The sequence below is a fragment of the Aptenodytes patagonicus genome, chromosome 2 (assembly GCF_965638725.1).
Source record: "Aptenodytes patagonicus chromosome 2, bAptPat1.pri.cur, whole genome shotgun sequence".
NCBI classification, from domain to species: domain Eukaryota; kingdom Metazoa; phylum Chordata; class Aves; order Sphenisciformes; family Spheniscidae; genus Aptenodytes; species Aptenodytes patagonicus.
The window spans coordinates 116,736,746-116,764,600 of NC_134950.1; the positions used below are offsets into that span (position 1 = coordinate 116,736,746).

General features: G+C 40.2%; 1 protein-coding gene across 4 annotated transcripts in view; it reads left to right on the forward strand.

Moving 5' to 3' along the window:
• BBS9 (Bardet-Biedl syndrome 9) overlaps positions 1-27,855 on the forward strand; it is a 328,501-nt gene that overhangs the window by 17,358 nt on the left and 283,288 nt on the right. For all 4 annotated transcript variants that reach the window (XM_076330847.1, XM_076330846.1, XM_076330849.1 and 1 more), the window contains one exon: positions 27,399-27,573. In XM_076330847.1, the coding sequence (XP_076186962.1) occupies positions 27,399-27,573 (175 nt within the window). The remainder of the gene's footprint in view (positions 1-27,398; positions 27,574-27,855) is intronic.

Sequence of the window (27,855 nt, forward strand, 5' to 3'; positions counted from 1 at the left end):
ATTAAAGTTTGGTTGTATTGAAGTAGAATCTGGTTCTCTAGTTTACAAAGCAGCTTAGCGTCTTTAGGATGCCTGTCTTTAAGGAGAAACGGCCTGAAATTTTTCTCTTGAGTATTGTTTGACCTAGAGTCCTATCAGAGCTTTTCAGAAATTAAGCAGAATAGCTGTTAGAAGCAAATGCTCTACTACTGTTTTATGTTTTGTTTTGGTTATGAAGCTCCACTAAGCTTCCTTCAGCTGTTTGTAGTTAAGTGTGTGCTTACATAAACCCCTCCCTGTGCCTACTCTCTGCAGCTTCATTAGGGAGGATGATTTCTCACAGCTTCTATTACTGTGGTAGCTGGGGAAGAATGTCTCTGCAGTTGTTTGACATGTTCAAAATACAGAAACAGACACCACTAGATGTGTATCGCATTCTCAGTCAGCTTCCTCCAATGTAAGTTTTTGCTCTGCTGTCCCTGCTAGTTTGTGGCAATCTTAGACCCTTGTTATGTTGTAATTTGGTCTGTTAAACTGCAAATCTGTTTAGCTGAAATGTGATGGAGATGTAAAACATACCAAGTACAACTGTCTTTTCTCATTGGTGATTTTTGATCTCTTGTATTAAGAAGAAAGGTATTATAGATTTCTCTGAGGAGAGAATTGTGAGGTAAACAAACCTATTTTGTAACCTAGTTGCTAGCAGCTTCATTCTTGCTAGTGTCTTCAGATTGATGATTTGATGCTATGAGCAACTTTCACATGTGGAAGAATTAACAGATGAAGACAATCAACAAACCCATTTATTTAGTCTCATCATAGAAGGTCAAAATCTAAATTAAAGAAATGATTAAAGCTATGGTATAAAAAAGCCAAAGACTGAGTTGTCCAGCGACTTGCATAGATTAACAGTGTGCATTTGTCTTTAAAATAGCAAAGTGTGAATTGTGGTTGTCACCGCTAGATGGTCCTCTCATTACAGTTATTGGTTAGTAGGCTGCATCTCTAAAGCTGCTGCATCTTTAAAGCTGCATTTATACTTGAACTGATTCTACATGTGTATTTACTGCAAAACTTAATGAAGTATAGAAAACACAAAAGCACTTTCTAAAAACCTGTATAGCTAAAAGTGTTTTATTGATTAAAACAAAATGTATTCTGTTGGTTGTAGAACTTTAGCAAAAAGGTGAAATGAACTTGACTCTTTCAGCAAAACTGTTAATGGGCCAGGGATGTAGGAAATAACAAGGAAATCCCGTATATGTTTAGCTAGAATCCTACACAAAGCTAATGGAAATGTTTAACAAAAGTAAATGGAAAAAACCCTACAAAGATGAAAATATAAATCAAGCACAATATAGGCAGAGTTAGTTGTGACTTACAACTTTAAAAATCTGTAGCAAAGGGAAGGATTATAACATAGAACTTTGTATTTCTTTGCTGCTTTAACTTTACCTTTGTTCCTTGCTGTCTGTGAACACTGGTGCTAAAATGAAAATGTGAAACTATCAAGAAGTGACATAGGAAGATAAACTAATCATTTTATATTTAAAAAATTCTATATTGTTAGCCAGACTTTCAAAAATTGAACTTAATTTTTAAGTCATTGCCTTTGTTATGTAGAATGCATATATCTGCTTTTCATATATCTGAACTCTTCCTCATGATCTTAGAGCTGTAAGTTGAGTTTGTCCTGCAATGCTCTGATTTTAGCATATGGGTCTTTTTAGAAAGGGTGATTCATGATAAAAACCATGAGTTAGTAGTGCTGAACACTGATTTCAACCAAGTGAACTCTTAACCTAGCCACAAAGTAAGTTCATTACCCTTAAGTAATGAACAGATTGTACAGTCTTCATGTTTTACTTCAAGTATAAAATTTAAAGAACTTCAGATGACTGTACTGTAAGCTCTTTTGATTTAATTTTTTTAAAGAAAATGAAGATGAAAAAGCATACACTTTTATGATTTATATTGCACCCTTACCTATGGTGAGGACTCAACTCTACAAAAATTTTGCTTTATATAACCTATTTCATCACATAATTTTTATAAGGTCAGGTTATACTATTACGGCATCATGCAATTATGCTATCAGAGGTTGCTGTATTAACAATTCAACTTTCATTATGTGAAGTGATATTTGCTGATAGCTCACAATATCTTGGAAGATATTTTCTGTTTTCACACCTGTACTGTGTCATTCTGGGTCTTTATAAGATACTTAAGTGCCAAGTTATTGGGTAAGATTATGTTAAAGAACCTGATCAGTTTGTAATAGCAAGAGTATAGTTTGCATAACTCTGGTTTATATTTTTATTTGGGAGAGAAGTGAGAAGGTCATTGAGCATCTTAGGCTTGTTTAGAATCTTTGGTCACCAAAAGCGAAGCTCTCTCCTTATTACTCTGTCTATCAAAGATCTGAGTTGAGTTTCTCTAATGTGAGCAAGGATGTACTTAGGCTTCTGTGGTTGCTATGTGGTGCAGAGGCAGCTGCGCTGGTTTTACAACAGTGTGTGTACTAGACACAGCATGAGACGTGCTGGTTTAGAACTCCAGTTTGTATACTGGATATCATCTCCCATATGTCTTCTGTGAAGTATCAAGATTTTTGAGGACAAGTAAATAAAATAGTTTAAAATGTTGTACTGGGCTGGTAAACCCTAAATGATGGAACTTCATCTGGCTGATTGAAAGTCACTGCTGATAGAAAGCTTCTGATAAATGAGTTACATATTTTGAGATTGTTAGAAGAATGGAATGGAGTGAAGCAAGTGAATTGAATATAGTGTCTTAGTTACAAATTCCTTTTCTTTCTTATTCTTCATTATGCAGCAGTGTACCTCCAGTTCAGTTCTTAAGGCATAAATCTGCTATTAATCTAGAAATAGTCAAGTCTTAAGCAATATTCTACATATTGTTCAGTCTTAAGTAAAGTTAAAACAATGTTTATCAAAAAACAGTGAGAAGATTTTTTCTTTGTTAAGTATGTAGTGATTAGATTTTGAGCCAGTATTGTTAAATTTTGTGAGTGACATAATTTGATCATAGTTTTGTTCCATCCTTAAATTTTTTGTTTACAGTTCCACCAAAATCATGTCGTTTGTGTTCTCTTTGGTAGAATTTGTATCTCTTAGGTCTAGTTCTTTTAATTAAAAAAAATGCTGAATTGGATCTGTTCTAGCTGTGCAGAAATTTTGGTTAATCAATTTCCCAATGTTGGTTTCAATTATATGAAACAATAGCAGTGAACCATCCTTATGTGGTAATACTGAAACTTATGATGGGTAATCACTCAGAGATAGTTGAGATAATTATCAACTGCTTACTTAGGAATCACGTGAATTTGCATGTTGGTACAGTAGAAGATTTGCAGGCAATTGGCATTAGGCAAAACTCAGGGCAAATAAATTCATAATTAATTTTTATAGCCTTTTCCTAATGTGATGTTTAGATAACTGGTGCTGCAGGTATCTTAATTTTGTACCTGCAACATATAGAAATAAACTCTGTCCTGTGCATTGACTTTGTCTTGTTCACATTGAGGGTATTTAGACATGGTGTGTTGTCCTGCCCTTAGAGAAATCTGAGAAAGAGATATTAACTTGGAAAATCACTCTTATTCCTACATTACCAGTTTCTGTTGAATGGTGTCCTGGTTTCGGCAGGGATAGAGTTAATTTCCTTTCTAGTAGCTGGTACAGTGTTTTGGATTTAGGATGAGAACAAAGTTGATAACACACGATGTTTTAGTTGTTGCTAGGTAATGCTTACACTAGCCAAGGACTTTTTAGTTTTCCATGCTCTACCGATTGAGAAGGCTGGAGGTGCACAAGAAGCTGGGAGGGGGCACAGCCAGGACAGCTGACCCAAACTGGCCAAAGGGACATTCCATACCATGTGACGTCATGCTCAGTACATAAACTGGGGAAAGCTGGCTGGGGGGGCTGCTGCTCGGGGACTGGCTGGGCATCGGTCGGCGGGTGGTGAGCAATTGTACTGTGCATCACTTGCTTTGTGTATTATTATTATTATCATATTATTATTATTATAATTTTATTTCAATTATTAAACTGTTTTTATCTCAACCCATGAGTTTTTTTTCTCACTTGTGCTCTTCCAATTCTCTCCCCCATCCCACTGGGTGGGGGGGAGTGAGTGAGCAGCTGCGTGGTGCTTAGTTGCCGACTGAGATTAAACCACGACAAATAGATTACAACTCAGCTAGCTTGTAGCCTTTAGCCTAAGAACTTCTACATCTTGAGTAAGAGTCAATACACTACTTGTGCCTGACTGTTCTTAAAAAGAGAGATTCACTGATGTGGATCCTGCTTACAAGTAATGATGGTATTATGCTCTTACGTAGTAAAAGAAAAGTGCCCTTACTACTGCTTTGAAAAAGTGTGCAGATCAGGCCACAATTTCATTCTTTGCCTTGTTTGCCTTGAGTCAGATGTGACTTATGTTTGAGGAAAGTGTATACAATAAATTTCTGCTGAAATGATATAAAGAATGGAGAAGTGCTTTAAAGTAAAAACAAAAACACTGTTACTTGAAGCTTAGGTAGCTTTACAGATTATCACATAAATTTCCTGTGGTCAGTTGTGCATTAGATGAAATGATGGGCAGGATAGTAGCTCATATATGAACAAACAACAGTGTACAAGGAGTGAATACTGAAATTCTACGCTTTGAGGACTGGTGTATGAAGTGCAGGTTTCCTGAGCTACTGGCTGAAGTGCTTAGCAAGTGTGTGAATGATCACAAGCTGTAATAGGAGGATGACCTTTCCCAGGTGAGGGTTGAGTTCTGTGATTGTTCTCCAGGGCATAAGTGGTATGTTAAGGTGGGTGTATGAACACTCTCAACACTTCCAGTTTCCTTTTTCAATTTATGATACTAACATTTTGCCTCCTTCTTAAGAACTGAAGAAACAGCGTATTGATAGCGTACCAGTGGGACACACAAGCTATTGGGTTACTCTTGAACAGAATACTAATTTTATTTAGTGACATAGAGAAAGCGTAGTTAAATAACCTTGCTTTCTTAGTTGCTGAGTTATTTTTGAATGGTGTTTGCTTATAGATAATGGCTTTTTATTTTCACCTCAAAAGCAATATTACCATTTTGTGTGGTTCCACAAAATATACTTGCATTATTTAATAGTTAAATAATCAGTGAATTCATCCTGTTTTTATATAACCTCTTCAAATGAGTTGATAAATGATTTAGAATTGGATCCTCCTAATAATGCACAGGTTTTGGAATTTATTTTTTAATCTGAAACCTTAATGTCTTAAGTTGGCTTCCAGAATAGTTCAGATTTATTTGAAGTTGTTCAATGGATACTGTACCAATAAAATGAAATAATAAAACAATAGGAAAGGAAGGAAAAAAGAAAATACAGCTTTGACATGAAAAAGTTACAAGCAAAAAAGTGTGAAAATACCTTGAACCTATCTTTTTCTCAGCGAATGGCCTTGAACTCATTTTACTTTTATTATAGCACTGGCCTAGAGGCAAAGTATGTTTGAGTGTTACAACAAAGAGGGTGCTATACGGAGGAATTTTTTTAATAATGAAATACAACATATGTGTAAACCATGCAACCTTGTTACAGGAAACTTTATAAGAAGGGTAGACTGTGCTTAACTTTTCCACAATTCTGCAAGAATGAATTTTATTAGGTGTTAGTCAGAAAAAAATTATCAGCTGAGTTTTATGCTGTAAGGTTAAATGATTCTTATGACTATGTTTAAATACAGCAGCAGTATAAATTTGGACTTTGATTTATTGGCTAGTTCTGTTAAGGAGCAGAATGTTTAACTGTTACCTTCCTGTTAAATTGCTTCTGGATAAGGACAGATTAATTGAAAGTCTTGGTCTTTGTGAGTTTTTTCATGGAATAGATCTGCTGATTACTCCTTCTAAATGGTTTCTCACGTAACTTTGGAAACCCGTTAGTGTTTTTTTTAAATAATGGGGTTAGAACCTCTTCTCTAAATTGAACATGTGAATGGAAAAACAATCAAGGAAAACGTTCTCTGAATCTCTTACCATCCGTTTCCTTTCACCTTCCTCAACTTCTCTTAACAGTAATGAGTAAGATCATAGCCTAACTGAAGTAAAAACTCCCATTGCCTTCAGTATGCCAGAACTTTGCTTCAGTTATAAATTGCTAGATATATCACTTAATCTGTATTTTCTTTAAACAAAGCACTATGATTAAAACTAAGTAAGACCAATTGTAGAAATACATAACTTTGGGAGCAGCTGTGTATGTAAGTGGAAGACTTGTTTTTCAAAACTTTGATAGATTTTATATGATGCTTTTTCTAATTTCTTTTGTTGAAGTATGGTACCCAAATGTGTGCAGTCATTGTGCACTGGTAGTATAAAATGTTTTGTATCTTGCATGTGGGGTTATGGCTTCTGCAGTACTCCTGCCAAGAATCAGCGAGTGCCAAGCAGAACAGTAATTACCTCATATGTTTTTAATAGCGCATATATATTAATAATGACCCAAGCTTGCATTTGTCTTTTTGGTGACATATTGTTGACTCATATTTAATTCATCATCCTACTCTAATCCCCAGATTATTCTTCTTAGTGCTTTTGCCTGCCATTCTCTGGTTTCCTGTGAGACAATTGTCTGAGATCATATCAGATGTTTTACTTAAGTTTAGAGATGCTGTCTCTAAAGTTTAGAAATGCAGTATATATTATTACCCTGTCTAATAAATAGTTTGGCATGATGAATCTTCTGTTACTTCAAACCTATGTACAGCTTTATTATTTACATATGTACTTTCTTATTAAATGTTCCAGTGTTTCATATGGACGCATTTGTCTATCAGATTTGTTTGCTGCCCCATATTTTTTTCATCCAAAAGAATGCAGTTTTAGTTTCTAACTATTTAGTCTCTTTTGTCTTCTCAAAGGGTCTTTCAGAAATGTGGGTATGTAGCTTTTGTTTATTTTTCTAGTGTTCATTGGTGACTATTTCATTACAAAAAAGTCTCTAACCTAGAGAAATTTATTTGGAAGGTCACCAATCCCTTGTTAGTTGCTTTTCCTCGAGGGGTGGAATGTATCTTGTACAGGCTGTGATGTTTTCTACTAATTGTACTTTGGATTATTAGGTTTGGTGCAAATCATTCGTATTAGAAATCACTCTACTGCATCCTTCAAGAGAGATTTTCTTGGAGATTTTAGGTAGTGGTGAGTAGGTCTGAGTGTATCCTTCAAGCACAGAAAAGAATGCAAAGCTGTCAATGAATACAGTTTGCCTGTATCAAAGGTGAGAGGGAACAGACTAGCAATAGGAGATAAAAATCAGTGAAAATGTGACAAGGTAATTTTACGTCAGATTCATGAGGAGAATTCTAATTTTGTGGTATCCAGATGGTGCTGATCGTGGTCACAACTTGTTCTAGTCCTTGTTGATAGGTTTATCATTGGGAAACTTGGACAGCTGTGCATATGCAGATGAATAAGATTTTAAAAAGTGTCACCAAATAACTAGAAATTCAAGAAGCTGGAAAAAATGAAAATTTGGTAGACTTCATGTTACATACTTGTTTTGTGTAGAACTGCCATGTTTTCTCCTGGGTGGCAATGCAAGCTTTGGTCAATGAGACTTGAGCTTACATTAATCATAGTTCTTGCTAAGTAGCAGAGCCTCTGCCTACTGCAAGTTTAAGGGCTGGTGCTGTACAATGCTCTTATTTCAAGTGGCAAAGTTTTAAAGTTTTAGGGGAAACTGGAGAATTCTGAGGGGTTTAAAAAAGCAAGCCAGCACAAAGAAAGTTTAGCAGACCAAAAATAAAATTTTGAATTATTAGATTCAAAATTAATTTTTTACACGAAATTAATCTGTAACTTCACCATGCATTGCTGTGGTTGTCTGCTCTGTTGCCCCTTGTATAAGGTCAGGTCAGATGAGAGTGCTCATAACTTACAGAAATAATGCTGCAGCCTTGCTAATTTTTTGTGTTTCTTTAACATGACTGAGTCTGATTATTAGCATGGTTTAATAAAGATAAACATGAATAACCCCCCAAAATGTACTTGGTGACTATAGTGAATAAAAAGGACAAGGAAGGATTACAGCAGAAATAAAATGTATGGAGCTGCTCTTTAGTATGATGATTGACTGGAATGAAAATGTGTGTCATCTTGCTTACCTGCAAAAGTATGAAAACAGTATTTTGCAAGGTTAGTGGCAAAGTAATGAGATCATTTGAGTATTCGCAGTGTGCTTCCAACAGTCTTAAAATACAAGGTAACAAATTGTTCCTGCTTGCAAAATCTATGGTGTCTTGTCTGAGATTGCCAAAAAGGAAACCAGTAGGGACGGTGATTTGTTTGATAGAGACGTAATTCACTGACTCATTTGACCACAAAGTAAGAGTTAGTCCTTTCTGTATGTTGGTTACTAGCCTAGGATATATATAGACAAATGATCTGAATGTGAAAAGTGGCTGTATTTTATTGGTGTTTTTGAGGATATTTAGCCAAGCTGTTTATTTCTAATTTTAATGGGATATTTGAAACTTCTTGAAGAGGTATAGGTGTTCCACCTGAGATTCTGTAAACTCAACTCCCAGTTTTGCGTTGTAAGCTTCAGACTGTTAGACTTTGTTATAAACTATTTTTAATGGGTTCTTTGGATGTGACTTCAGTTATTCTCAGAACATTCTTCAGCAAATATTTTCAACAATTCTCTGTCTCAAAAAATTAGCAAAGCATCAAAGTGCTTTGGGAAGTGCTTAGGAATCATGAAGCTTCTTACTCTAAGGAGACTAGAAATGGAGAAGTAGGAGAAAAGATAGGGAATTTCACTGGCTTTTAACAGTGGGATTTTGTTATTCTGTTTGGTTGTAAGTTTACAGGTCTGTCTTAAATGGAATTTTAAAGATGGTAGATTTATTGTATGATGGTGACTTAAGATCCTACTGATAACTTTTGAAAGTACCTAAAATATTGCAAAATAGGGGCTATATTCAACTTTAATTTAGCTTAATGAAAGGTCTGCTATTGATTAAAAACATTCATGTGCCTTAAATAACTGTTCAGTCAAAGGCTATTGATTTGGAAGGGCAACTACTGACAGTACTTGTCCTTATTTCATTTTTATTTGTGGGAGATTTGCTAGTTCAGTAAGATGTTCTATAATATTTATATAATGTATGGTAGGTGTATAACTTCAGATGTGGGCAGCTTGACATTGGAAAGGTTCACAGACTAGAGTTTCTCCCACCTTCTTTAGAAAAAGCGTATATCAGTATTGCAACGCCTCTATGAATGCAGGGCCTTCAAAGAAGATTTCTGCAGTTGCCAGGGCTTGAAAAGTAGTTACTTAACAAGTTAAGGCAAGAAACAGAATTTAAGGAGAAAGAATTCTACCGTTTCTTCATGAATCATCGTTATTCAGGCTACATCTATGCATACAGCCACTCTCCCATGCACAGCTAATGTTCTTCTTCAAGACCCACTCTATTTATACTGTCTATAATTAATCTGCTGTATTGAAAAAAGAACAACTTTGTGTGATACTACTTTCACAGGTGCCTGAACATTTTTCCTGAGACTGTTTCTTGCACTAGATAGAAACATCCACTTTTGAATGTGGGAAAAATTCTTCACTTAATACGAAGGTTGTAATAAACAAATTTTAGTACTATAATCTGTTTAGGGGAGGAGACTTTACCTCCCATGTCTACACAGTGCCAAATACCAGGTTTATTTAGGAGGAACTTCTGTGTGCTGGATGTTGCAGCTATGATACTTTCGGCTCTCTATACTGCATGTCAGTCTTTTGTGCTCCTTTGAACCGTATGAGTGTTTTTCCTAAGGGTCCTTCCACCACCTCAGGTCAATATGAGGTTTAAAGGCATCATTCCCAAGTTGCATAATTTAACTATGTCATCTTCTGTGGTAAGAGTCGGATCAAGAATAAAGGAGTATATCACAGGTCTCTAAAGGATTGATTGTGCAAGTGAGGGCTGATTGGCCTTTGGAGATACTTCAATAGTTCAAGATTCCCTTTCCATCTAAAATCCTCCTTATGCTTTATGGCAGGCAGAAGTCTGCAAGAGGTTAGGTAGAGAGAATACACTATGATGGCTGAGAGAAGCAAAAAGATTCTTTTTCTCATGGCAGCTCTGACTGCATGCTTTACTGTGTCTTGACGAGGGAGGCTTCTTACAGAGTGGGCTGTTGCAGGGAGAGCATCTCTTGTGTTGGAACTTGTGAACATGTTTTACTGCAATACTTCAATATCCAGAAGGGATTAGAAAATAATTAGAGCTAACATCAGTAGAATAAGGATTTAGTGTTTTCCTTAAACACTTTCCTTAGTTTCTCTTAAACTCCTATCTACTTGTCTATTTCCTTCCCATTGGAGTGATTTTTCAATTCCATCTGAAAAGGACTTAGTCAATCTCAGCTGGAACATACGTACACTTTGTGCATCGTTTGGGATGGGTACATGCATTAGCACTGAGTGATGCAGGGCATTTTTCCTTTTCCTCTTTACGTGTGTTCAGGGTATTGCACTGCCTTGGTGGTGCTGTCAGATCCTCTGGCCTAAAATGAATGGCTGCAGCTGAAGTCCTGAACTTTGATCCCTTCTGTAGTAATGCAATGAGCAGCCACCAGACCACCAAGCTAGTCAATTCAGAGTTCTTTCTGAATGTACACTGACATGTGCTTCCTGCTTTGGGTTAGGGAAGTAACCAAAGACTTGCCTTTTACTAGGCATACATTGTTTTAAGAACTGCCCGACATGTTTTCAAATGGTTTTTCCATTAGACGAAAGTGATTCCTGAAGTGCTTTTCTCACAGTTGACCCAGATCCGTTTTGCTTCAGGAGCTACACTCAGCAGCAAGTTGAATTCTCCAAAATGGGTTTGAACTGGAGGGGACTTTGTTCTCTATGCTGGGAGAAATTTTGGGGGGCAAATTTCAATGATGAAGGAAACGGAAAACATATTCGCTTGTTTCAAGTCAGGACAGTAATTTCTGTTCCAGTGTGTGTGAGTACAGTTTGTGTGCATTGCTTCACTGGTCAATGCACTGTGGATTTAACTTTTCTTTTGTCAAATTAGGAAAACATTTCCCATGTATCATTAAGGGCTCTTAGGTTCCTGAGTGTCTTATAAATACCAATTTATCTTTTCGTTTTATTTCATTGATCCTTCCTTTCACATGAGGCTTTTGACTGAAGCTTTTGATTTTCATTGAAGGCAGTAAAGTTATCTCTGCTGACATCTCCCTAAAATCTGTAACTTTATGAAGCTTTTTCTGATTTCTAATTTATCCCATTTGATACTGTAGTTTTCATTGCATGATTTCACATGGTGCTCAGGCCTCGTGATTACATAATGTACTTTTTATGAAAATGATTTGGTGCCAGAGGGGAGGCTCGGAGTAGAGGAAATCATTAACATGCAAAAAACTTGAGCTCCAAAATAGCTTTAATTAGAAGCTTATTTCAAAGAGCTACCACCTGCCTCTCATTTTGGCTTTGCATTAGCTCTAAAAATACATTGTGGTTTAAAAGTGTGACGTAAATGTATTCATATCATGCTAGAATAACAAAACTACAAAACAACAGTAGCTGGGCTTGTGCTTAAAAGTAACGCTTTCTGTCTGAGGGACATTCCTCTTGAGGCACAAGCTGCTGAAACTATGTAGAGTACACTAAGTGATTCCATCTGATCTGCAGAAAACACTATGGGTTATATTTTCACTTTATAAATATGTCACTGGCAAAGCCAACTGGCTGCAATAAGCTTTTTTGAAATGGACATTTCTGGCTAAGTTGTTGGAAGACTGCATTTCTCAAAGTGAAACATAAAAACTCCATTCACTAGCTACACATTAAAAACAAATGGCCAAAGGAAATAAGATGACCTATAAAAAGCTGGGAAATAAGAGTTCATACACAATTTAATTTTCTTAAATTATGCTTTACATGTAATAGTTTGGATAATTGGAGTTTGATCCACTAGTACAAGCTAGTTAAAATCCAAATTTGAAAATTGATAAGTAAGAACAACACAAATATGATGAATAAAGTGGTGGGTATATTAAGAAGTGATGCTGTGCTCTTAAAGGCAGAAATAGTGATTTCTGATTCAGTCTTAGGTGCCTGATGTATATTTGTTTCTTCAGGCAGTATGGTTCAGTATCAGCTGATCGCAGCTTGGAGATCATTGGAGTGCTCTAAAGAACTTGTCGTATTATGTCATGTCATATTCAATCATACCACTACTGTTAAAACAGGAGATATTGAAACAGTGGTATTTGTGTGTGATTAGGGATTATGAATGTTAAAGCTGAATGCTTCCATGTCTGATATGACATGTAGCTTCAAATATATTGCAGAAGGTGCTATAGTTTTTCTCTTCATCATTTTCATGATGTAATGAAATTGGTAAGAATAAGATTGATATTCATAATATACATGAGAGCAGAAGCTATCACTACTTGTTACTTAAGTACTTAAGGACTTACTACTAAACCTCTACTGACCTTTACTTTTTTCTGTTATTTGGATTGTGATGTCTACTAGATTACCGCTGCATATCAATTATATCTGAAGAATAGAAATTAACTAAATTGTATATTTTAGACAAGCTTAAACCCTGAAGGTTGTGGTCCGAAGCTGTCTAAAAGGTAGTTTTCTCACTACCATCAGTATAACCAGAAGTACCTGAAATTTAATTCTATTACAAAATATATAAGATTTCTGTGTTAGTAATGGCATTCACTTTGCAATTAATTGTCTTTTACTTTTAAACTTATGATATATCAAGCAATATTTAGAACTTTTCAAAACAGTAGAATAGCAGCATGACAAAAATTAAACATAATTACTGTTATAATTTTTTGGTGACTTAAATTATTTTATGCACAATTTTAATTTTTTTTTGTTTTTTTTCTGGTTTTATCTGTATCTTTCTAAGGAAGAAAAGATGAAAAATAAGAGAAACAAAGTACAAATGTGGTCTACTACTGTGCCCTTGAAAAAAGTCTTTCAAGCTGATATCTCTAATCTTTTTGTCTTCAGGTTTCAGGTAGCAGGGAGTTCCGCTAAGGTAGACATTGAAAGTTAAGGTTCTGGAAATAGGGCAGACAGCTGCAAATTTCTTCTGTAGCACACTGCTGATGGTAGGAAAATTCATAGCAAACTGTGGAAAGGGAGTTGAAGACTCTCTATACCCAGACTTACAGGGTTGTATTCTTGATAAAGGTGTAAAACAGAAGTGGAACTGAACAGTTAGCTAATGTAAAGTGTTGAGAGGGTTTTCAGTATGCCTTTGAATGCTGAATGCGAACATATGTGATTTTGAGGTAACGGATGTAGAATAGCTGTGGTCACATGGACACCTGGATTATGAAGGACTATTTTCTTGCAAGCCAAATAAAAATGCCACTAGTTATTTCTAGTAGCCAATAACTATACTTTAAGATAACTATATCTAAGGGACTGTGGTGGCAGCCAGTGGACTAGCACCTTTTACTAGTTATCAGTGTTTGTACAAGTTTCTCAGAGTACTTTTACTGGTTACTCACAATTTTATACAGGTGGCAAACTCATACTTTTTCTAGACTGTAGCAGCAGTGTGATAATGTCAGCAACTGTTGGGAAGTGGAAGCTGGGTATCATTAACATTGATAGCATACAAGTGCAAAACATCTCAAGTTTCTCTAATGGTTTCTACTGTTTGCTGATCAGGAGTATGTGATAGGACTAAATCCTGTGAAATTTCACAGCCTAGAGGAACAGATATCTACCATAGTGTCTTGGAGTAGACCAGAGATGAAAGATAGAATTCCTTCTTTGAATGCGTTATTTGAATGATTCTTTTCTTGACTTCATCTAGTCCAATCCCACTTCCCAAGAAGGTTCAGCTAGAAGTTGTCCAGGATTGTGTCCAGTTGTGTTTTGAATATGTCTATGGAAGGACACTCCACAACCTTTCTGGGTAGTGGGTTCCAGTGTTTGATGACCTTCGCAGTAAAAAAAAAATAAATCTTTTTTATGTTCAGATAGAATTTAATGTGATATAGTTTGTTCCTGTTGACATTTGTCCTGTAACTGGGTGCCACAGAGAAGAGTCTGTCTCCCTCTTGTTCATTCTCTCCCATTAGGTATTTATGCACATTGGTGAGATTCCCCCTGAGCCATCTCTTCTCCAGGCTGAACAGCCTCAGCTCTCTAGCTTCTCCTCATCTGAAAGATGCACCAGTTCCTTAAGCATCTTTGTGGCCCTTTGCTGGACTTGCTGTGGTATGTCACTGTTTTTTTTTTTTTGTACTGGGGAGCCCAGAACTGGACCCAGTACTCTGGGTGTGGCCTCACCAATGCTGAGTAGAGGGGAAGGATTGCTTCCTTCAACTTGCTGGTGACACTCTTCCTAATGCAGTCTGGGATACTGTTGACCACCTTTGCTGCAAGGGCGCATTGCTGGCTTGTGGTATAATTTGTCCAGGAGGACCCCAGGTCTTTCTCTGCAGAGCTGTTTTCCAGCAGGTTGGCCCCCAGTGTGTACTGATGCCTGTGGTTATTCCTTGCTGGGGTAGGACTTTGCATTTCCCTTTCCCTTTGAATTTCATGACATTCCTGTCTGCCTACTTCTCCAGCCTGTTGAGGTCCCTCTGAATGGCAGCACACCTTCTGAACCTGGCAGTTTAACCAGTCTTCAGTCCACCTCATTGTCCACTTATGTAGCCGGGACTTCATCAGCTTATGTATGGGGGTGCTATGGGAGGCAGCACCAAAAGTCTTCCTAAAGTCAAGGTAAATGGCATCCACTGATCTCCCGTCATCCACAAAACTAGTCACCTCTTTGTAGAAGGCAGTTAGGTTGGTTAAGCATGATATCACCTTTGTAGATCCATGCTGACTACTCCTGATCAACTTCTTGTCCTTCATGTGTCTGGAAATGGTTTCCATGAGCATTAGTTGTTCCATTACCTTTCCAGGGTCTGAGGTGAGGTTGGCTTGCCTGTTCCCTGGATCTTCCTACTTGTCCTTCTTGAAGATAGTGACATTTGCTTTATTCCAGTCTTTAGGGAGCTCTTCTGATTGCTGTGACCTTTCAGAGATAATTGAGTGGCATTGCAATGACATCAGCCAGCTCCCTCAGGACTTGTGGGTGCATCACATCAGTCCTATGAACCTAAGTTTACTTTGTTTAAATATTCACTAGCCAGATCCCCTTCCTCTGAGGCTAAGTCTTCCTTTGCTCAGACTTTCCCTTTGGTCTCAGGGGCCTGGGATTGATTCCTCAAGACCAGTCTTACTAGTAAGATGGAGGCAAAGAAAGCATTGAGCGCCTCAACTTTTCTGTGCCCTTTGTCACTATGGCCCCTGCTCCATTGAGCAGTGGTCCTACATTTGTCCTAGTTTTCGTTTGGATGTCTGTGTATTTGTGGAATCCTTTTTTGTTGCCCTCCACATCCCTTGCCAGATTCAACTCAGCTGGGCTATTGCTTTCCTAACCCAATCCCTGAATGATTATACAGTATCTCTATATTCCTCCTAGGTCACCTGCCCCTGCTTCCACCTCTTTTACACTTTATTTTTATGTTAGTGTAGTCAGGAGCTCCTTGTTTATCCTTGTAGGTATCTTGCTGCCTGCCTTTGCTTGACTCCCTGCTTGTTGGGATAGACTGTTCTTGAACTTGGAGGTGATCCTCGAATATTCAAGCAGCTCTCTTGGACCCCTTTTTTCTCCAGGGCCATATCCCAATAGATTCTTCTAGGCAGATCCCTGAAGAGGCTAAAGTCTGCTCTCCTGAAGTCTAGGGCTATGGTCCTGTTTTATGCCCTGCTCATTCCTCTTATCCTCCTGAACTTATCCTGATCATCCTCCTGACCATCTCATCGTCACTGTAGCCAAGGCTGTACCCCAACCTTCACATCCTTCCTTGCCTGTAAGTATCAGGTCCAGCAGAGCACCTGTCCTGTTTAGCTCATCAGTCACCTGAGTTGGGAAGTTTTTGTCAATGTGTTACAGAAACCTAGATTTCTTGAGCCCTGCTGTTGTCCTTCTTACAGATATCAGGGTGGTTCAAGTCCCCCATGAAGACCAGAGCCACCAAATGTGAGGCTTCTGCCAGTTGTCTGAAGAGTGCCTCATCTACATCTTCCTGATCAGGTGGCCTATGGCAGACACTCATATTGGTCTGCTCACTAATCCTGACCCATAAGCTCTTGACTGGCTCACCACCTGTCCCCAGGCAGAACTCCATGCATTCTGGGTGCTCTCTTGCTAAAAAGAGCAACTCCTCATCACCATCCTGGCCTGCCCTTCCTAAAGGGCCTGGATGCATCCATCTTAGCACTCCAGTCATGTGAGCTAGCCCACTATGTCTCTGTGATCCCAATGAGGTCATAGCCATATAACTGCACACAGACTTTCAGTTCCTCCTGTTTTGCCGCTTACTGTGTGCATTACTGTAGAGGCATTTCAGAGAGGCACTCAAAAAGGCCATGAGAGCTTTATCCGTAAGGCTGCTGTTCCATGGGCACTTCCTCACTTGGATTCCTGTACTTGAGGTGATTCCACTTCAGCCCTGTTTTTTTGATTGCTGTGTCCCTTTGGTTCACATCATCCTGGTGCCCTTTGCTTGCCTACCCCATCCATCTACCACTCCCTCACTTGATTGTTGTAAAATCTCTCCCTCCCCTGTCATTCCTAGTTTAAAGTTGCTCTTACTGAGTTGGTAAGCCTGTTGGCAAAGATGCTTTCGCTGGATTTAGTCAGGGGATCCTCTCTTCCAAACAGTTGTCAATCCTCAGAGGGTCACATGTTCATAAAACCAAGGTCTCTTGCGGATACTTGCTGTGCAACCAGTTGTTGGCCCACAAGATACATCCAGTCTTCCTCATGCCCTTCCCCTTCCTCAACAGGATTAAGGAGGAAAACCACCTGGGCCCTCATGCTCTTAACCATCACCCCCAGAGCCATGTCACACTTGATACTTTCCATGTCACCCCTGGCAGTTGCTAGGCTTGTATGGAGTTATTTATGTGGGTTGATGATTCAGTCATCTGAAACTTTTTTAAAAAATTACAAACTCAGGATGGTGTCCTACTATCAGCTTAACAGCCATCAGATAGGTACCGGATCTGGCTTGGGAGTGAGGAGGAACTATGTGACCTGAGCAAGGGGAGGTGGAGACCCAGAGGGAAGGAGGTGAGCAGGGCTGCTCCTGCCAGCAGTAGCAAAGCATTAGATTGGTTTTGCTCATTTGTCTACTCACAGCCTCAGTGTGCTTCAAGTGATACTCTTTGAACTTGTATAGTTGCTACAATTCTTTTATGAATACATACTTTTTCTTTTTTTTATTTACACTAATAATAGTTGGTAGTGTCAACTGTTAGTGATAAAAAGCAGGACATTCAGAATTGTGGGAACCTTAATATTAAATAACTTTCAAATTCACATATGCATCTTGCTTTATTTTTTAATTGAAATATATAAGGTACTTATTTATAGATCACTCACTAATTTCTGAATCATTAGTAAAATCATTGCAGTGTTCTTGGCTAGTACTTCAGAGACTCGGTATAAGCAGCAAACTAAATGTTCATTCTGACTATGATCAGTAGTTGCTGTAACCTCTTGAATACCACATATTTCAGCTGCAGAATGTCAGCTACAAGTTATGAATAAATCAAACAATTCTGGACTCTGTCCTATGAGGAATATTTAAGAGGGTAAATGATTCTTAAAGGCTTAATAAAGCTGCTTTATACAAATAATTTCACAGGAAACATACTAGTTACACACATTTAAGAGATGTGTGTATACATGCATATCTAATGTGTTTGTATACTGTAGAATGTTTCTAATTTTATAAACAATAAATTCTAAGATTGAACAGAAGCCCTAGACCCTGCTTCATAATTTAAAAAGTCTGTGTAGAAAATCCTAGGAAAATCATAGCTCTAAAACAATTGGTCTGTTTAGAAAATGCTTTTGGAGATCTATGTCAAACCCATAATTCTCTCAAAATGATTGCGTTTCGTCACAGGAAACATTTCTTCATTGACTTTTGCGGTTAACAGAGGTAAAGAGTTTACATTTCCTAGAAGGATGTATGACTTTAATCTGCACGTAGAAGAGGAAACATTTTAAATGTTTCAAGTTTCCAGTGTAGTGTTACAAAGTTCAGAATGTTGTAGATTAAACTTTTGAGACTTAAATCATCAAATTGAAGTTGCTAGTGACAAGTGGTCACTGGTTTAATGAGCTGCTATAAAGATGATATATTTAAATTTTCTCACTTGCAGTAGTAGAAAAAAACAAAGATATGTTGGTTTGACTTCAGTATCAGGCAAAATTTCAGTCTCACTACTTTGGAACAGTACTTTAATGATTTCCATGTTGAATTGCTTTTGTATAACATGTTGGTTTATTAGTACAGATTCTGACATTTTTCAGCTTCGGAAGATGAGTTTTCATTGTTTCTCAGGTAAGTTTCTTTTTGAAGCCACCAAGGATTCTTGATTAATGGAGTACTTCTCTCATGTTTAATAAGGACTAAGGGGTTTTTCTAATTCTTTTCTATATTTTCATTTATGAATTTGTCAATTGGAAATGCTATTACTACCTTGCTAAAGCAAAACTTAAGTGCTTGATATCGTCAGTTAATGTGATCCCTCAAAATGTATGCACTTCAGGAGTTTTCAAACAGACAAAACCAACAAAACTCCATTAAGTAAGAATGACCTTTTAAGGTTTTCAGAAAAGGTCTTCCCTTTCTTCTATAAGGGAAGAAACAGGTGTTGTGATTAAGTGCTTGAAATGCCATCAGTGTCCCTGAAATTACACTGTTGAAATTGTTTTGCAGTTCTATCTATATAATCATTGGTGTGAAGGATTGAAGTATTTTAATTTCTTCACTTGAGACTGAGATATTCAACCTTGCCTCTACCAAATGAACAACATGAATTACACTTTCAAATGTCCTTCCTATCAAATGGTTGATATTTGCAACAGGGTTTATAGAACATGTAGTGAATTATGTGCAGAATCTGGAAAGAAGGATGGGAGAACTTGATTTTTAGAAAATGGGGAAATCTGAAAAAGGGATGAGGGAGGGCAAGTGGAAAGGACCCAGCTGCTTTACCTTCCTTTCATTTTTTTCTGTTCTTACCGTTAGCTAAATTTTTATTGTATGTTTTAACCACAAGGACAAGTAACATGATGTACTGCTGACCTATTACACTACTATTTATTTTTAAGTAAAGTTTCTATGAAGAATCGCAGTGGAGGTGAACAATGTTTTGCACTGTACTTTATTTTTGTTGCTTTTTCAGATACTGAATATCTCTCTGACCTTTGTTACCTTTATCTAAGTGTAAGAATGAAGTTTTAGTCTATTTTTGTTTTACTTCACCTTCCTATGTTAGAAAAGAATTCTTAAAGGATTGAGGATGGAGCTTAGTGAACAGACAATTTGTTTGGGTCCTCCATGCATATAGACTAATTCCTGAGACACGATGGATTATTTTAACAGAGGTGAATAGAAATCTTGAATTTCAACATTTCATGTGTTTGCAAGTGTTGTGGTTTAACTTCAGTTGGCAACTGAGTACCACACAGCCGCTTGCTCGCTCCTCCTCCCCCTCCCCTGGTGGGATGGGGGAGAGAATTGGAAGGGTAAAAGTGAGAAAACTCGTGGGTTGAGATAAAGACAGTTTAATAGGTAAAGCAAAAGCTGTGCACGCAAGCAAAGCAAAACAAGGAATTCATTCACTACTTCTCATCGGCAGGCAGGTGTTCAGCCACCTCCAGGAAAGCAGGGCTCCATTGCGCATAATGGTGACTTGGGAAGACAAACACCATCACTCCGAATGTCCCTCCCTTTCCTTCTTCTTCCCCCCAGTTTTATGTGCTGAGCATGATGTCATATGGTGTGGAATATCCCTTTGGCCAGTTGGGGTCAGCTGTCCTGGCTGTGCCCCCTCCCAGCCCCTGGTGCACCTGCAGCCTTCTCAGTCGGTAGAGCATGGGAAGCTGAAAAGTCCTTGACTAGTGTAAGCACTACCTAGCAACAACTAAAACATCAGTGTGTTATCAACATTGTTCTCATCCTAAATCCAAAACACAGCACTGTACCAGCTACTAGGAAGGAAATAACTCTATCCCAGCCGAAACCAGGATAGTATCCACCCCTTATTCTATACCATCTGCGTCATGCCCAAGTCCCACACCTTCCAATACGTTTCCATTAATCACCACCTCTTTTCCTGTTTTTTTTTTTATATATATATATATATATATATATATACACACACACAGATATCATTCCCTTAGTCTATGGGCCATCCCTCTAAAATGTTCGGTGAGTTCATTTAGTCTACGACTTCGGGCTCCATCTGTTGTAAGAATCTTTCAGGGCAGGAAAGATGGAGATGGTATGTGGTGTTGGATTGTTTCATGTTGAAGTCAGTTCTGGTACCATCATCACTGTGCTTTGCTTGGTTTTATCGAAGTTTATTCTTCATTAATCTGGGTGATTCTTATTGTAATATCATTGGTATGGCATATAATATTATGTAGCACTTAACATCACATAATTCAGATCATTGGCTAATCTCACCCAAAATCAAATCCCCTTGAGGTACACATCGGACTTCCCCATCCTTCCGCATTATCCACCAAGTGCACCCAGGTCCTTGAGCAAAAGCAATCCCATGGATGGGTTTGCCTTTGCCCAAGGCAGGAATAACCCAAACTGTTTTCCCCAACATATTTTTTTATGTGCACTACAGGGATGTTATTCCCATCTACAGTATGTAAAAGTTCTGACTGGGCAGGCCCAGCTCGATTGGCAAACCCCCTCGTGTTGACTAACCAGGTGGCCTTTGCTAAATGTGTATCCCAATGTTTGAATGTCCCACCACCCATTGCTCTCAGCGTAGTCTTTAACAGCCCATTGTATTGTTCAATTTTCCCAGAGGCTGGTGCATGATGGGGGATGTGATACACCCACTCAATGCCGTGCTCTTTGGCCCAGGTGTCTATGAGGTTGTTTCGGAAATGAGTCCCATTGTCTGACTCAATTCTTTCTGGGGTGCCATGTTGCCATTAGGACTTGCTTTTCAAGGCCCAGGAGAGTGTTCGGGCAGTGGCATGGGGCACGGGATATGTTTCCAGCCATCCGGTGGTTGCCTCCACCATTGTAAGCACATGGCGCTTGCCTTGGCGGGTTTGTGGGAGTGTGATATAATCAATCTGCCAGGACTCACCATTTTTATATTTCAACCATCGTCCTCCATACCAAAAAGGCTTTAACCGCTTGGCTTGCTTGATTGCAGCACATGTTTCGCATTCATGGATAACCTGGGCTATAGTGTCCATGGTCAAGTCCACCCCTTGATCACGAGCCCGTCTGTATGTTGCATCTCTTCCTTGGTGACCTGAGGTGTCATGGGCCCACCAAGCTAGAAATAATTCACCCTTATGTTGCCAGTCCAGATCCACCTGAGCCACTTCAATCTTAGCAGCCTGATCCACCTGCTGGTTGTTTTGATGTTCTTCAGTGGCCCGACTCTTGGGTACGTGAGCATCTATGTGACGGACTTTTACAACCAGGTTCTCCACCCGGGCAGCAATATCTTGCCACAATGTGGCAGCCCAGATGGGTTTGCCGCTGCGCTGCCAATTGCTCTGCTTCCATTGCTGCAACCACCCCCACAGGGCATTTGCCACCATCCATGAGTCAGTATAGAGATAGAGCACTGGCCACTTTTCTCGGTCAGCAATGTCTAAAGCCAGCTGGATGGCCTTTATTTCTGCAAATTGGCTCGATTCACCTTCTCCTTCAGCAGTTTCTACAACTTGTCGCATAGGACTCCATACAGCAGCTTTCCACCTCCGATGCTTTCCCACAAGACGACAGGACCCATCAGTCAACAGGGCATATTGCTTCTCATTTTCTGGTAGTTCATTATACATTGGGGCCTCTTCAGCACGCGTTACCTCCTCCTCTGGCAATATTCCAAAATCTTTGCCCTCTGGCCAATCCATGATCACTTCCAGAATTCCTGGGCGACTGGGGTTTCCTATTCGAGCCCGTTGTGTGATCAGTGCGACCCACTTACTCCATGTAGCATCAGTTGCATGATGTGTACAGGGGACCCTCCCTCTGAACATCCAGCCTAGCACTGGCAGTCGGGGTGCCAGGAGGAGCTGTGCTTCAGTGCCGATCACTTCTGAAGCAGCTCAGACCCCTTCATATGCTGCTAATATCTCTTTTTCAGTTGGAGTATAGTGGGCCTCGGATCCTCTGTATCCCCGACTCCAAAACCCTAGGGGTCGACCTCGAGTCTCCCCTGGTGCTTTCTGCCAGAGGCTCCAGGTAGGGCCATTCTCCCTGGCTGCGGTGTAGAGCACATTTTTTACATCTTGCCCTGCCCGGACTGGCCCAAGGGCTACTGCATGAACTATCTCCTCTTTAATTTGTTCAAAAGCTTGTCGTTGCTCAGGATCCCATTTGAAATCGTTCTTCTTTTGGGTCACTTGATAGAGAGGGTTTACAATCAGACTGTAATTTGGAATGTGCATTCTCCAAAAACCCACGATGCCTAAGAAAGCTTGTGTTTCCTTTTTGCTAGTTGGTGGAGACATGGCTGTTATTTTGTTGATCACATCCATTGGGATCTGACGACGTCCATCTTGCCATTTTATTCCTAAAAACTGGATCTCCTGTGCAGGTCCCTTGACCTTACTTTGTTTTATGGCAAAACCGTCCTTCAGCAGGATTTGGACTATTTCCTTCCCTTTTTCAAAAACTTCTCCTGCTGTGTTGCCCCACACGATGATATCATCAATGTATTGCAGGTGTTCTGGAGCTCCACCCTGTTCCAGTGCAGTCTGGATCAGTCCATGGCAAATGGCAGGGCTGTGTTTCCACCCCTGGGGCAGTCGGTTCCAGGTGTACTGGACGCCCCTCCAAGTGAAAGCAAATTGTGGCCTGCATTCTGCTGCCAAAGGGATTGAGAAAAACGCATTAGCAATATCTACTGTGGCATACCACTTGGCTGCCTTTGATTCCAATTCGTATTGAAGTTCTAGCATGTCTGGCACAGCAGCACTCAGCGGTGGCGCGACTTCATTTAGGCCACGATAGTCTACTGTTAGTCTCCACTCTCCATTAGACTTCCGCACTGGCCATATGGGACTGTTAAAGGGTGAGCGGGTCTTGCTGATCACTCCTTGGCTCTCCAGTCGACGAATCAGCTCATGAATGGGAATCAGGGAGTCTCGGTTGGTGCGATATTGCCGCCGGTGCACTGTGGTGGTAGCGATTGGCACTTGTTGGTCTTCGACCTTCAGCAACCCCACAACAGAAGGGTCCTCCGAGAGACCAGGCAAGGTGGACAGCTGTTTAATTTCCTCCATCTCCAAGGCAGCTATACCAAAAGCCCACCTGTACCCTTTTGGGTCCTTGAAATACCCTGTCCTGAGGTAGTCTATGCCAAGGATGCGTGGAGCCTCTGGGCCAGTCACAATGGGGTGCTTCTGCCACCCATTCCCAGTTAGACTCACTTCGGCTTCCAATACAGATAGCTGTTGGGATCCCCCCGTCACCCCAGAAATATAGATGGGTTCTGTTCCTATATATCTTGATGGCATTAGGGTACACTGTGCACCGGTGTCTACCAGAGCCTTATACTTCTGTGGGTCTGACGTGCCAGGCCACCGAATCCACACAGTCCAGTAAACCCGGTTGTCCCTTTCCTCCCCCTGGCTGGAGGCAGGGCCCCTCTAATCCTCATCACAGTACTCGTTTCTCATTTCTTGTACGTATGAGTCAGAAGTTTCTTCATTAAGATCAAGAGTAAGATCAGCCCTTCTACTCTCTCTGGGGAACTGCCTGCTGGAAACTGGAGCAGCAATTTTCCTGGAAGAACCTCTTTCTGTGATTGTTTTCCCTTGCAATTCGCGTACCCGTTCCCCTAGGGCTGAGGTAGGTTTTCCATCCCACTTCCTCATGTCCTCTCCGTGGTCACGCAGGTAAAACCATAGGGTGCCCCGTGGTGTGTATCCTTTATATTCTCTCTCTTGAGCAAAAGAACGCTTACTTCTAATAGCCGAGATACTGGTCCGTACAGGTGAGGAGTAGGACCTATCCTCTCTGAGTTGCTGGATCTCCCGGGACAGTTTTTCGGACAGTTTCTCCACAGCCGAGACGATGGAGGAAGAAAGACTTTCCTCGTATTGCCGGAGTTGACTAGCCAATTCATCCACTGTTTGTTCCTCTCCATCTTTCCAGGTTATCACTGCCAATGAATTGGCGTATGACGATGGTGAGCTCCTTATAAACTTCCGCCACATGGGTCGTGTGCACTTGACTTCGTCTGGATCTTTGGATAGTTGTTCATTGTTCAGGTCATCATAAATCACCTCCAGCACAGCTAATTCTCTCAGAAACTGGATACCCTTCTCCATGGTGGCCCACTTGCTTGGGCGACATATGACATCTTCCTTAAAGGGATACCTTTCCTTCACGCTTGACAGGAGTCGCCTCCAAAGGCTGAGGATACGTGTCCCTTTTCCAATCGCTTTGTCAATGCCCCCTTCCCTAGAAAGGGATCCCAGCTGTTTGGCTTCTTTACCCTCTAATTCCAGGCTACTGGCCCCATTATCCCAGTATCGGAGCAGCCAGGTGACAATATGCTCACCTGGATGGCGGCTGAAATCTTTTCGTATATCTCGCAGCTCACTCAGGGATAGAGATCGAGTGGTCACTGTCTCGTTTATGAGTTCTTCCTCTTCCTCCTCCCCGATCAGCGGCCGGCTTTCCTCCTCCCGTTCTCGTGATGGTCCTTCTCTAGGGTCATCTGTCTCGTATACTTCTTCCTCCGGTTCCCTTTTAGAAGAAGCTTCTTCCTCCCTTACTAAACGAGCTGACTTCTGCTTCCAAAATTTCTTCTTGTGTACAGGGGCGACTGATACCGGCACAGGCTCGTTCTTTGGTTCAGCCACAGGGCGTGTTGCTGGGGTTGGAGTGGCCGCAGTGCAAGTGCATGTCACCGGAGTCTGAGTGGCTGCAGGGCCTGTTGCCGGGGTTGGAGTGGCCGCAGGGCCTGTCGCCGGGGTTGGAGTGGCCGCAGTGCATGTCGCCGGGGTTGGAGTGGCCGCAGTGCATGTCGCCGGGGTTGGAGTGGCCGCAGGGCCTGTCGCCGGGGTCGGAGTGGCTGCAGGGCCTGTCGCCGGGGTCTGAGTGGCCACAGAGCCTGTCGCCGGGGTTGGAGTGGCCGTAGTGCGTGTTGCCCGGGTTTGAGTGGCCGCAGGGCCTGTTGCCCGGGTCTGAGTGGCCGCAGTGCGTGTCGTTTTACTGTCAGAGCCAGAGACCTTCTCTTCCCTTTGAGGGTACTGAATGGTGTTGAACAGGGCTCGGTAGGCATGGGCCAGGCCCCAGCACGTTGCAATGATCTGCATCTCTCTGGAGTTGCCAGGGTGACAGCATACTTTTTCCAAATATTCTACTAACTTTTCAGGATTCTGCATTTGCTCAGGGGTGAAGTTCCAAAACACTGGGGGTGCCCATTGGCCTAGGTACTTGCCCATCTTGTCCCACACACCCTGCCACTCATAATTATTCAGCCTTGGGGCAGATCTCTGGATGATATTCTTAAATTGCTTACCAACTTTAGACAAAACCGAAACAATATTCCCAAGAAGTATTAATAGAAGTATCTTAACTGCCCAAGGATGCTCAAAATACTGAAAAATTACTGTAATGAAGGAGGAAACATCATAGAAGAAGGTAGTGACACTGCCATTCTGTATTTCCTCTGAAAAAAACCTCTCAGAAAAGTTACTGCAATTGCTAGTTGTCTCCACGAAATGGTATCCATGGTACAGTAACGGCTTCATTGCGAAGTTTACATACCACAGAAACGTCAAGGTCAATGTTCTAAAAACAAACCTCACAAGCGAGACATTACTATTCACTGCAGACCACAGCAAACTGCAAAACCCAACACCAATCTTTAACATGTACAGCAGGGAAAAGAGCGCGATGCAGATTATACAAATTAAAATCGAGAACAGAGAAACCAACATTGTGACCCACAACTACTAACAGATATAAGTTCCTTAATACACTCTGGTTAATCTGTTATTATCTCAAACCCTTCGTGGCCCCACGTTGGGCGCCAAAAAGGACTGTCGTGGTTTAATTTCAGTCGGCAACTAAGCACCACGCAGCCGCTCGCTCACTCCCCCCCACCCGGTGGGATGGGGGAGAGAATTGGAAGAGCACAAGTTAGAAAAACTCGTGGGTTGAGATAAAAACAGTTTAATAATTGAAATAAAATGATAATAATAATATGATAATAATAATAATAATACACAAAACAAGTGATGCACAGTACAATTGCTCACCACCCGCCGACCGATGCCCAGCCAGTCCCTGAGCAGCGGCCCCCCCGGCCAGCTTTCCCAGTTTATGTACTGAGCATGACATCACATGGTATGGAATGTCCCTTTGGCCAGTTTGGCTGTGCCCCCTCCCAGCTTCTTGTGCACCTCCAGCCTTCTCAGTCGGTAGAGCATGGGAAGCTGAAAAGTCCTTGGCTAGTGTAAGCATTACCTAGCAACAACTAAAACATCGGTGCATTATCAACTTTGTTCTCATCCTAAATCCAAAACACTGTACCAGCTACTAGAAAGGAAATTAACTCTATCCCTGCCGAAACCAGGACAGCTAGTGTAAGCATTACTTAGCAACAACTAAAACATCGGTGTGTTATCAACATTGTTCTCATCCTAAATCCAAAACACAGCACTGTACCAGCTACTAGGAAGAAAATTAACTCTATCCCTGCTGAAACCAGGACACTTGAAGACAGAAATGTGAATGCAAAGTGTGGAAAACATTACCATTGTATTATTTTTGCAACAATACATATTTGTAGGACTTTCTGTTATGTTGTTTAAGTAGACTTGAAAGAGTAGAGTAGATTATTTTTAAATCACAGTTGTTATGACTTCTTGTAAGGTGTAGAGGCGTTTAAGAACCAGAATAATTTGGGGTTTTGGGAGTATTGAAACATTTATTAAACTGAAATTGTAGTAGTTGTATCTTTAGAAATTTTGGTTTGAAATAAAATACCTAACTCTTTTTTTGCTCTTAATACATTCTGAATGTTATTCCCCCAAAAATGCAGTTTGTTTATTTTAGTAAGTAAGCCTTTGTTGAGGTTGGAATATTTAGCGTTCTTCCTCATAGTAAACGCTCATGTAAATTAAAATGAATTTTATTTCTGTTAGGATTACTTATGAGTACAATTTTATTTGACTAACAGTTTTAGGATTAAAGCTATATAAATAACATTGCTTTGTTTCCTTTGTATTTCTTTCTTTTGCTTTCCTTAGGTCGAGATTTGATATGCATACAGTCCATGGATGGGATGCTCATGTTGTTTGAACAGGAAAGCTATGCTTTTGGCCGTTTTTTACCTGGCTTTCTTCTGCCTGGTCCCTTGACTTACAGCTCTCGGACAGATTCTTTCATTACAGTGTCTTCTTGTCGAAAGGTTGAGAGTTACAAGTATGTGTTCATGTTTGGTAATGACAGCATATTTTCATGCTATCATTTAGTATGTAAACGAACTAAAAGTGATCATGTCTAATATTTATTGCCTTTACTAATATTGTATCCCAAAGCAGGTGATAGGTAGTTGCAGAAAACAAGAAAAATAAAATGTTGTATGTTGTTGGGTGATTACTGTCTTTGTACAGTCATAGAAGAAAGCATACTGTGTGTCCTGAGGACTTTATGGTCCTATTTTATTTGTATAAATGTGTTAAGTTTACTAGCTTATCAAGGCAC